The 12,779-nt window shown below is 34.6% G+C and overlaps 1 protein-coding gene across 1 annotated transcript; it reads left to right on the forward strand.

Moving 5' to 3' along the window:
- Positions 1 to 351: 351 nt before the first annotated feature.
- Positions 352 to 5,623, forward strand: LOC144966498 (uncharacterized). Its single transcript, XM_078903106.1, has 2 exons — positions 352 to 655; positions 3,256 to 5,623. The coding sequence occupies exon 2, from the start codon at positions 3,308 to 3,310 to the stop codon at positions 4,649 to 4,651; it is 1,344 nt and encodes a 447-aa protein (XP_078759232.1). The 5' UTR covers positions 352 to 655; positions 3,256 to 3,307; the 3' UTR covers positions 4,652 to 5,623.
- Positions 5,624 to 12,779: the final 7,156 nt, after the last annotated feature.

Here is a 12,779-nt window from a genome sequence, read left to right on the forward strand (position 1 = left end):
GATTGATGCGCGGATCTGTTAGATTATCGACGATTTAAAGGCTCCTACACATTGTAATCTTCTTCACCGCATTTCTTTTATTCCGACAGCGCTGTGAGAAAGATTGCAGTAATAAATAGATAAATAAGTAAATAAATAATAAGTAGATAAATAAATAAACAAATAAATGAGTAAAAATAAATAAACAAATAAATAAATAATTAAATAACTAAATAAATAAATAAATAACTAAATAAATAAATAAATAAATAAATAAATAAATAAATAAATAAATAAATAAATATTGCGAATCTTTGACAATAGACTGGATTCATACTCCCCTAAAACAGCTAAAACTGTCAACTTGCGAAATTTTCTTTCGTTTTTGCTGAACTTGGCAATAGTCATCAAGTTGTGAATATTGTGATCATATTTATTTCTTTTATAATTAAATTACCCTGCATTTTTCTTTGCCACGAATTGAAAGCATAAGTTAAATAATTGTATATACGAGGAATCTTAATCATTTATTGGTTGAGGGCTCGTCAAAGAGGTCATCGGTTAAAAATGAAATTGAAATGTCCAATCTCAATCAATTTTGATTTCGACTCGATCACACAACAATCACTGAGTAGACTATGCAAATTAAATAACAACGACAAAATCTGAGTCTGAGGTATGTAATGTAAAGCAAAAAAAGTGGTTGCACTGAACTTCATCAAGTGATGCCAGATCTGAGACAGACATTGGCGATCATAATCATGGCTCTTCAACTTCAAGTTCAATCCTTCCTTTCACTTTCTCTGTCTCTCACAACTTACTCACGGTCAGATCAGAAAAGTCTACATTTGTGTTTGTTTCATTTATCTTTCCAATTCCCGTGACTCGTGACTTTGATATAGCCTGTCCGTTTCCCATCCTTGCTTTCCCCCCCCCCCCCCCCCCCCCCATCAACTTCCTCTAAAACTAATAAAACTCCCTCCTGAATATAATATTGCCCTTAGTATAGTATAAACAAGGAATTTAATTCTAAGGAGAAAGTGGTTAAGAAACTATGCCGGCTATACCAAAGTCATGTAAAAATCATAATATGGAAATTTTCCAAACTTGCGTCTTTTTAGCAGGGCAGTGTTACTAGTGTAAGAAGTTTCCCCATAAGGTTTAAAATCAGATGACCGATTGGGACAAAGTCTGGAATAAGTTTCTTTTTTCTTCTAACAATGCTACATAATTTTCAGAGCAGTATGGCTCCATGGTAAGGTCTTTGCTTCATACCCAAAAGGTACAGAGTTCGATCACCTGCCGCTGTGCTGTATGACCTTGAGTAAGTCACCTCGCCTAGATCATTTTGTATCGCTGCACTGCGGCGATGCCTGGGTTATTCCAGTCTTCCCTTGGAATAGACCCTAGAGACAAATTTCCCCTATCAGATGAATAAAAGGAATTTCATTTTATTTTTTAAATATTCGATTTATTCCTAAAGATGAATGGAATACCCAGATAAAACCTGTGATAAAATCCACAATTCTTGCGGAAGCTCCTGCTCAAACTACGAGGCAGAGGCAGTTACAATAGAAGCCTCACTGCGACACCTCTCTTCTGTTTTCCAGCTAAACCCTTCAAAACTTCAAAACACTGTCATCTTCACAGACTCCAAATCGGTTCTCCAAGCTCTCGATTTAGATAAACTCTCCTCAACGTTCAATAGTTTAAGATCTCAACTAGATGAATTCCTTACAACACACAGAGTAGACTTATCTCTCCAGTGGATACCGGGACATTCAAATATACCAGGAAATGACAATGCAGACAGACTAGCCAGACTCGGATCAACACTTTTACAACCATCAATTCCAGTATCCTTAGACACAGCGAAACAAATAATCAAAACAAATAAGAGAGAAGAATGGATGAACAGTTGGGCAATGAGCACCACGGGTAGATGTATGTTTTCCCATATGACCACTCCTGTAAAGACTGATTGCCTAAATAAGCTCAGAAGACACCAGCAAAGCATCATCTTTCAACTAAGAACACAACACATACCGCTCAACAACCATTTAAGCAAAATTACAAAAGACACATCCCCTTCCTGCCCCCTATGTCAACACCCCAATGAAACAGTAACACACCACTTGCTTGAATGTCAACCTCTTGAAGACCTGAGATGCACATTCCTCCCACCAAATCCAAGCATCAGTAACACACTTTATAGTCACCTGGAACAACTACAAAAGACATCTAACTTCTACATCATGGCACAAGACCGAAGGGCTAGAGCTCAGGTGGTCGCTGGTTCGGATAAGTAAGTAAGTAAGTAAGAATGGCCTCCAATGAGTCCTGACTTGAATTCAATGGATTACGGCATTTGTTCATTGATGTCCAATCTGGTTTATAAAGGTTGTACAATAGTTAACACAAAAGAGTAAATTCAAAATGCATGGGATGAAGTCACAATTAAAAGCAATAGAAAATCAATTAAATCACAGAGAAAAAAGAAATAGCTATGCACATTCATAAAACAAAAAGGGGCAATCGACGGATCACATCAAAATTGAGAATTAAGTCAAAATCTTCAATATGGCAAATTTGCTGTGTGTATCAAATCGATCGTCAAATTAATATTTTTCAATACATTTTCTTGAAAGATTGTATACATAAAGTTCAATAAATAGGTTTGATTGTGGTAATATATATATATGTGTATATTATTAGCATATTAGTACTAGAGTCAAATTAAAAATGGGGGTTTAAAGAATTGCAACAAAACACAAAACTTATAGCACAGAACTAACCCAACAACTTACGACTTTATGAGTGACACTGTTCAAAATGAGGCGATTGAGATAATAATATGAGTATGATGTTTGTTTGTATATATTTGGGGTTTTAGGACTCTTTTCCCATTTTTTCATTATTGCTAGATTATTGACTGTCTAGGTTGTGGAATGAATTTAAAAATATAAAATATAGATATTTGAGACAAATTGAATCAAAAAATAAAGTAAAATGATAAACTCTCATAATTAAAATAAAAAACACAGGTGAATTAAAATAAACAAATGCTCCCCATTTATTTTCAGCTGTTCAGTGCTCACGATAATTAGTTAGTTTTCCATTTGTTTTGTATTAGGAACATACAAGCCATGATAAGTGGCCTTAGTATATAATTCCCATTCATTTCATTACTCATTTTAATTTTTGCATGCTGTCATAGGCACTCCTATTGATAATGTTTGTAATGCTTTTTCTTTTTCTCATTTTTTTTCTTTCTAGGAAGGAAGAGCACTTTATTTCATAACAGAATATTAAGAGAATAGAAAAAACAATGATGGGCTCTCTAACGACAAAAAGGACATTGCTTTTGGTCATGATTACTGCCATAATTACCACAGGGTACCTTGTCTTAAACAGACATTCTTCAAGCAGTCTGAAATATTCTGGAACAAGAAAGGGACATAATTTCAAATTGCTCTCTAAAACTTTTAGTACAAGTCACAGACCTCGACAGGATAGATTTGAAAAGAGAATGACTTTCCAATCAAATGACTTTGTGGTTGATTCAATTTCAAAAGATTCACTGCCCAATGGTAGGCCATCAGTGATTGATCAGCTGACAGATATTTTTCATCAAAAAATGTCACAGGTTACCGGACTCAAGGAGACTGAGTTAGAGCCTGTTTGCCACAACCCTGATGTGATAGCAAACAGTTGTGACAACAACAAATGTCTTCAGACTAGCTTTCCACGGGATTTAAGAGAACGCATCAGTCAAATTGTTTCACCCACAAGATTGCAGATTTCAGATCAATTTGAAGAAATTCTTAACGACATGGCCAGAAAAGTGAGAGGTTCTTCTGAGTTGATGATATTAAGTGGTGCATCATCAAATCATTTCCATGAAGCTCAAGCTCTTATTCACAATTTGCACGAAAATATTTATCCTTATTTCAAGAATTTTACTTTTGTCTTATATAATTTGGGTCTCACACAAGAGGAGCGACAGCAAATCGTTGAGTTTTGCAAATGTCAGGTCGTTGATTTTCCTTTCCACAGGTTTCCAAGTTTTATGAGTAAAAGATTATGTTATTCATGGAAACCAGTCATTGTTAGAGCCCATATCAGTCAAGCAAATATTGTAATGTGGATTGATGCATCCATTCGATTTGACAGTAGTCCGTCGTATTTTTCCAAACTTCTTCAACGTACTAAAAGGCGAACAATGCAAATAGCATACTCTAGAGCAATATCACCTTTTCGCACGTTTAGAAGTACGTATCACTTTTTTGGGGATGAGCCTTGTATGTATCTGAATATGGGTCAGGTGCAGTCAGGCATTGATATATTCACTAATGATCTGTTTGTGAAAAGAGTTGTTCTTGACCCATGGGCTGCATGTGCTGTGTCACAGCTCTGCATGTGTCCTGTAGAAGAACCCAACAAGTCTTGTAAAGACAGTAAGAAAATGACAGAGGCCTGGTTGAATGACCGAGGGCCAATAGTTTATGGTCTCTGTCATCGCTATGACCAGTCCTCCCTCAGTCTTATTCTCCAGAAATTGTACCAGGACACATTTCGTTGGGTGACATTTGACGTTTCACGATATATTGAGATTAAGCGGAAAGATACAGATCCCTATTTTAAATCCTTATCAGAAAAGAATCTCATTTAGCTTTTGCATTTTCTTTTATAAATTTTCTCCTAAAGTTGATGACTTGAAATTTTTTGAAGATGTTTGAATAGTTTTTGCCACAGGTTGGTAAAGTTAAAGTCTTAATGTCATAGACAAAACAATTCATTCTCTCAGTTTTATTTTAGTTGTAACTTTCCTGCAACTCACAAATTTAAAGTTATCACAATTCTTCTTGTGAACACATTCCAACTCAACCAGCTTATAGCATTATCTTTTGGGCTGTTATCTTTAATGATAAAACAATCTCTCTCTAGATTTGGATCGGGGTTTGAAATTTTCAAGCTTAAGATGTTGAGTTCGGGTTGCACATTTTAACTAGATCTTGGAGATTAACAACAAAAGGAGTTGCTTTTATGATAGTAAAAGTTTGTAGTCCATATTAAAATTTCAACATTGTTTGCTAATTTTCCAGTAGTTTGTAAGGTACCTTACTAAATGGTATATCTTTGGAAAGAAGGAGCAATGATGATATCAGCATAACATAGAAAAATATCAGAAGTTTGATAAATTTTAATCTTTGCATAAAATGTATTAGCGCTATTCATTATAGTTGTCTTATTACTCTCTACAGGGGTAAGATACTGGGTAGTAGTTTATCTGCTTATTATTTTCATTTTTTCTTATATACATTTAGTCAAATAATTGTCTACCCTTTTTTTAAAAGTTGTTAAAATAAGTTTGTAGCATATTGTAGCGACTGCTGAATTGAATTGCAGAAACATTATTTTTTCTGTTTGTTGAAATGCTATTGACTGTTGTGATTTTTTTACCTTTGAGTACTTACAGCTTCTTTTTTTAATGAACCCCATTGTAAATTTGTATCCATTTTTCCACCTCTGTTGCAAGTGAGAGAGAGAGAGAGAGAGAGAGAGAGAGAGAGAGAGAGAGAGAGAGAGAGAGAGAGAGAGAGAGAGAGAGAGAGAGAGAGAGAAAGAAAGAGAGAGAGAGAGAGAGAGAGAGACCCATATACATATTATATTAAACATGTGCCATTATCTTGACCTTATGAGAGGCGGGGTTCGATTTTACTCTCACCTGGTATCATACCTCACCATTTTCATCCATAGAGCACTAACAGTGAGGAAATCCAAGTTTCTGGGTGAATTTTTTTTTACATCCCATAGTAAGAATATGAAGATTAAAAAAAAAAATAGTAAGCGGGGAAGTCACTTACTGTGTATTCTACCCCCCCCCCCCCTCAAAATGTTTTCCAATTGAGATTACTTAGATTTATCATGCCCCTAACCTGCTGAGTTTTTGACTGTGAAGGAAACACTCAGATATATAGTTATAATTTAGTGAAATGATATTTTCTTCCTTGTTATTCATATTTCTTTTATGTACTGTTATATTTTCAGTTTTGAATCTATAATGATCTGCAAGCATCTGAGTGTATTTCTGAGCTTTTGTCTGAATGGGACTTTTAGGTGATCTAAAACTATGTTCATTGATAGTGTGGTCGTGGAATCTAAATCTGATCCCTATTTGAAACATTCCCCTTTTTGTCTTACGTTTTTTGGTGTGCTTTTAATTGTAAATCTAGAATTTTTTGACTATCTCATTTTCTCCCTTTTTACTGACATTGAAATGACCTAAATGTGTTGCAAGCGCAGCAAAACCCTTAAAATCAAACAAACAAACAAATCCAAGTTGCATTGCTGATACTGCTTGCAATGCTTGAATACCATAATTTGAGAATTATGGATTTTAAAAAACAACAAATAACAATTTTATTATATTTTCAAGGATGTGACTAATATTATTTACAGCATGATATGCTAAGGAGACCATGATCTTGTATGCTTATTTCTATTTATTGTAAGTTTTATTAAAACCCAACTTCTCAATAAGGTATTTTGCGGTGGTTAAGCAGATGTCGAAAAGTTAATTAACAGTAAAAATGACAGGTAATATTAGCTTCTGGCACTTGAAGAAATGATATACTGTCCCTGCGGAAAATTGCAAATGAAAACCTCAAAAATTGTATCCAAAATTCCAAAAATTGCATGCAAAAATTGCAAGGAAGAATTGCAAATTTAAGACATTGTTTTCAATAAACAGTGCAAAATAATTTATTCTTGCTTTAATTCTATGATATAGATTTATACAATTCAAAACTCAATTTTGGCACAAATCCAACAAAAGCCTACTAGAGGATGATAAATTGCCGGGATGAGTCAATCGATTGAAAACAATGAATTATCTACTTCCTGTGTTGTCAAGGGAAGCTACTCGCGAAATCTTTAATAGTTTTGTGTGATGGTATTTTCCTATGTTTAGCATTATATGATTATATGTGACTCCAGAACATGGAAAATTGCAAGAAATTGCGGCAATTGTCAAAATTGCGGTCCCGTTGTGGTAACGGCGAAAAATCACGGCCGCATTGCGGCCGCAAGCGCCGCGATTTCCTGGAGTGACAGGATATAAATTCTCCTAAATTAAAATGATAAACTTAGCTCTTGTCTCCTATTTTTCAATATAAATTCAAGTTTGAGCATCTGGGAGGGATCTTTGACCTCCCATGGTGGACAGGAGGTCACGCTGTGTCATCTGTCCTCTAAATCTGTTTTCCGAGTTGCTTTCTGTCTTTGTCTTGGAATGGGATTACTTATTTTTGTCCCAGTCCTGGCCAGGGTCCTTGACTGGAAGGAAAGCAGTCAAATGAATAGTAGTTTTGAGAGATGATATTTTTTTCCTTGTAGAACATCTCTCTTGTATGCACTGTATTGTTTTTTCTTCTACATACATATGATTTGTAAACATTTTAGTGTAATCCTTTTGGTGGGGACCTCCGCTTGTGTCAGGATGAGACATTTAGGTGACCTCAAACTAAGTACAATGATAGCATGCTCTTGGAATCTACACATGTACTCTATTTGAACCAATTCCCCTTTATTTTACTTTTTCTTGTTCCTTTAATGCTTTAATTGTAATTCTAGAACTTTTTACTATCCCATTTTCTTCCTTTTTACTGCACTTATATGGCCTAAATGTGTTGCAAGCGTCGTAATACCCTTAAAAACAAACAAACAAACAATTTTGAGCATATTAATCATCTTGACATAGTACCATTTTGAGGTTGCGGGTCCCATATGTAACTGTATTTAAATTTGTTTTTATTTATTAAATGTCTTGTGTTTATTTTTTAAAAAGCATGCACATATTATATCTTCACTGAGCAATATTTTTTCCCAATAATTGATACTTGATTCTTGTTCTGATGCTTTCAGAGTAGGTTGAGATTTGTTGTGTTGACAGATGTACAATTAGACCGATATTATTTTTATTTCACGAAGATGTCTGTTCATGTCAATTTTATATGGCAATGGTTGTGATTTTTCCTATTCAAACTTTAATTGTAATATGAATTTGATTGGAATCGTTGACTTCCCGCTGTGTGACATATTTCATTTCCGTTTGTCAATGTAGTTCTCTCCTTTGTGGCTTTTAAAAAAAAAATATCCTGAAATGGCACATTTCTACAGAGGGGAAAATGAAAGGGGATATTTTTTTTCTTCTGCAGATCATCTCAATTGTCAGAAATATTGTAAATCTCCAAAAACACATCTGTTTAAATTTTGATCACAATACAATGACTGACTGTTGACAGATGTACAATTAGACTGTAAATCTCCAAAAACACATCTGTTTACATTTTGATCACAATACAATGACTGACTGTTGACAGATGTACAATTAGACTGTAAATCTCCAAAAACACATCTGTTTACATCTTGATCACAATGACAGTTTGACTGTTGACAGATGTACAATTAGACCGATATTATTTTTATTTCATGAAGATGTCTGTTCATGTCAATTTTATATGGCAATGGTTGTGATCTTTCCTTTCAAACTTTAATTGTAATATGAGTTTAATTGGATTCGTTGACTTCCCGCTGTGTGACATATTTCATTTCCGTTTGTAAATGTAGTTCTCTCCTTTGTGGCTTTTTTTTTTTTTTTTTTTTTTTAAATCCTGAAATGGGACATTTCTACAGAGGGGAAAATGAAATAGGATATTTTTTTTTCTGCAGTTCATCTCAATTGTCAGAAATATTGTAAATCTCCAATAACCTCTCTTCTTACATTTTGATCACAAAACAATGACTGTTTCCCTTTTACTATTTTTTTTTTTTTCATATTTATGATGTATCACTCAAAGGGACTGAAACCAGATTGATATGACAATTTTAAGTGCAGGGTCAGATTGCGACTGGTTCTTCTTTTTAAAAATAACTGTTCCCCTTTGTCTTAATTTCACTTAAATTTATATGACCCACTCTACTGCCGTACTTTGAAAAAAAACAAAGTCCCAGGTTTGAGAGTTTTGCCAAATTCATGGTCATTTTAATTGATTGATATGGATGAGTTTTTAAAAAATAATAAATAAAAATAAATAGATGTTTTTTCAAAGTACGTCAGGATAGGCAATATGTCTTGTCCTATGTGTTTATGTTAAGTTTTGTTTGTTGCACGGAACCCCCCGTAAAGCACTTTACGCATATTTAGCAGAGGTTGCTCTATATAAAACTTATTTTTAAAACAGCAATTGTGGAGTATCTTCCCTTCCTCAGTAATAACTAAATGTCCTAAAAGTGCCCTGAGCATCCTTATCCTTCTACAATCTCATTGCTAATAAATTACCAGTTGATTTGAAAATAAAATCTTTTAAGTAAAAACTCTCAAAATTTTAATTTACAAGTTCTTGAGAAAGGTAGATGGAGATTAACGAAAAGTTTCGTATTGTAATGTGCTTAATTTTACCTTTGCCTTCTTATGTTTTATGCATATATATGATGGGTGGGGTTCCTGACCTCCCATAGTGGGCAGGGAGGTACATACTCTGTCTTCTATCCCCTTATATCTGTTTTCCAACAAGCTTTCTGTCTTTGTCTTGGAATGAGATGACTTGGTTTTGTCCTGGCCCTGGCATGAGTCCTGGCTGGGAGGGAAACAGTCAAATGTATAGTTAGTTTTGGGAGATGATATTTTTTTTTCTTTGTAAATCATCTCTCTGTTATGCACTGTATTATGTTTTGTTTAATTGTTATATATAATTTGTAAACATTTTAGTGTGTTCCTCTGTGCTTAATGTCAGGGTGAGACATTTAGGTGATCTCAAACTAAGTACTTTGATAGTGTGCTCTTGGAATCTACATCGGTTTCCTATTTGAACCAATTCCCCTTTGTCTTCCCTTTACTTGGGTGCTTTAATTGTAATTCTACAACTTTTTACTATCCCATTTTCGTCCTTTTTACTGGCGCTGATATGACCTAAATGTGTTGCAAGCGCCGTAAAACTCTTAAAAACAAACAAACATATATACGAAATAGTCTTATTCCACGTTATAGAAATGACTTAATTCGATGTATACAAGTACAAATCTGATAAAACAAATTTTAATGGTCTCAGACCAAAGTTAAATGTTGGTCATTACAACACTGTTAAATCAATGTCACAATTGCGTTCACCTGTGTCAGCTTAGTAGTAAATGTTTTGTATGTACACATAGAATTGATCTAATGCTGTTTGGTTCCTGGACTTGTAAATTCATATCTGTTTGTGTTAAAATTCCTTTTAGTGGATTTTGATATGTGTGAATTGTATTGAAGTAGTCGAGCTGGATGAAGATGAAACTTGCTGCTTACTCATGCTAAATATGATGCAATCGATTGAAAAGTAATCATTCCTCTATCTATGTGAAGTAGTATATTGTATATTCAAAAATGTGTGATTTTTTAATCAAAGTCTTTATTTGTTTCAAATCTTTCACTTTCATGCAATTGAAAGTAAGAGTTGATTCAATAAGGGAAGTTTTTTGTTATTTTCTCTTTCTCATAGCTGATTTTTTAATGCTTTGAAGTCAGTTTGCTATTCTTGCCAAGTTTTTTATGTTGGATATGTGGGTGTGTATATGTGTGTTTGTATGTCATGGGTAATAAAATATATATGTATTGATTTATGAATCAACCATGACATATCGTACATTACGCTTTCTTAATTGATATTACATTATTTCTTTCTTTACAACAATTATAATTAAAGTTTTTAAATTATTTATAAAACATAGAATAATATTCATAATTGTGTGACTTTGATACTGAATTTTACTAATAATTTCTCATGTTTTTACTTGGATTACTCATTAAAATGAAAATGGATTGGTTAGTTGATTTGCCGTTATTCTGACCAAAAACTTCTATGAAAATATTTTGATGATCCAATCGTTCTACTTGGCACTGAGATGACCCAAACGTGCCACAAGCATTGTATTCCACTGTACCTAGTGTGCTTTTTCAGCGACTTTTTGTCAATGTCTCCTGGAATGAAACGTCTTAGTCTTAGTTTTTCTTACACCCTGGCTGGAGTTCATTATCACTTGGGAGGCAGTCAGGTGTGCATTAATCTGAGAAGTCTGAATTTTCTCTTGTTTGTAAATACTCATTTAAGTTACTGTGCATAGCGGCCAACTGTCCAAATTTGGCAATGGGGGGGGGGGGGGGGGGGAAATGGCCCTTGCATGTCCCAGGATAATGATTTGTGACCAGCGAATTAAAACAAGGACCAGACAAAAAGAGTATTTTTAATGTAAGCTCAAATGTTTAGCAATCCCATTCTAGATTACATTTTATAATATGTAGTCCAAACATGCTGACATTAGCACGTATTAGGGTGTCCCGTTTTAGTGTAAGTGTAAGCTCTCTGAAAGTTGGCCACTCTGCTGCTATTGCTATGTACTTTTTTAAAAGCCATTTGATACCAATCGTCTCAAATCAAGTGATGTAGATGCTGACTGGGTGGGGCCTTCTGGCCTCCCGCGATGGGCAGAGCTGTCAGTTGCTGTGTCTTCAATCCACAATCTCTATTTTTCGTTTCCGTTTTGTTGTCTTTGATCTGAGATTGCTCTTTTTTTGAGAAGCGGCCAAATGTGTAGAAATACCTTTTTTTTGAAAGATGATACCCCCCCCCCCCGTGATGATACCCCCGTGCATCACCTCTCTGTTACGTATTATGTGGACAGGGAGGTCACTTACTGTGAATTCTATACCCCTATATCTGTTTTCCAACTTGCTTTCTCTCTTTGTCCTGGAATGAAATTACTTGGTTTTGTCCTTTCCCTTGTCAGAGTCTTTGGCTGAAAGAGAAACAGTCAAATGTATTGTTTAAGTTTTGGGAGATGACATTTTTTCCTTGTAAATCATCTCTCCTCTGTTTTGTATATATTATTGTTTTGAATGTATAATGTAAGCAATTGAGTTTGTTCCTCTTAGTCTTAGTTTGATCTTGTGCTGGTGTCTGGATGAGACTTATGTGATCTCAAACTAAGTACATTGATGATATGCTCCTGGACTCTACATCTCTTCCCTATTCCAACCATTCCCCATTGTCTTACTTTTTCTTGTATGCTCTCAAATGTTAATATAGTGTGTTAATAAGCTAAATTACTAAAACAAATTCATTCATACCGTTTTTTTCTTGGTAATCCGAGTAGCGTTGCTCAGCTACAATCGAATTTATACAACAGTTTCAAAGATACCGGTCAAAACTGGCACTTAGAAACTGAAAAGCAAACCTTTCGAGATATCAGGTTTGCGAGTTTATGCCAATATGAGGGTCATTTAATTCGACTGATCTGGGTGGGGTTCCTGACCTCCCATAGTGGGCAGGGGCGTACATACCGTGTCTTCTATCCCCTTATATCTGTTTTCCAACATGCTTTCTGTCTTTGTCTTGGAATGAGATTACTTGGTTTTGTCCTGGCCCTGGCCGGAGTCCTAGCTGGGAGGGAAACAGTCTAATACATTTTATTGTTTTGGGAGATTATATTTTTTTCCTTGTAAATCATCTCTCTGTTATGTATTATTATATTTGTTATTTTGAATGTATAATGTAAGCATTTGAGTGTATTCCTCTTTGTTGGATTTTGTGCTTGTGTCCGGATGAGACTTATAGGTGATATAACCTAAATGTGTCGCAAGGTAAAACCCTTAAAACAAAAAACAAACATTAATTCGACTGATATTTGGAAAACAAGTTTTCTGGCTAATTACACATCTTTCCAGAGTACGGCATCTGGTTAAAACGCAGTGTGATTGATTT

This window comes from Berghia stephanieae, chromosome 2, assembly GCF_034508935.2.
Source record: "Berghia stephanieae isolate SIO BIC M18660-M18661 chromosome 2, UCSD_Bste_1.3, whole genome shotgun sequence".
NCBI classification, from domain to species: domain Eukaryota; kingdom Metazoa; phylum Mollusca; class Gastropoda; order Nudibranchia; family Aeolidiidae; genus Berghia; species Berghia stephanieae.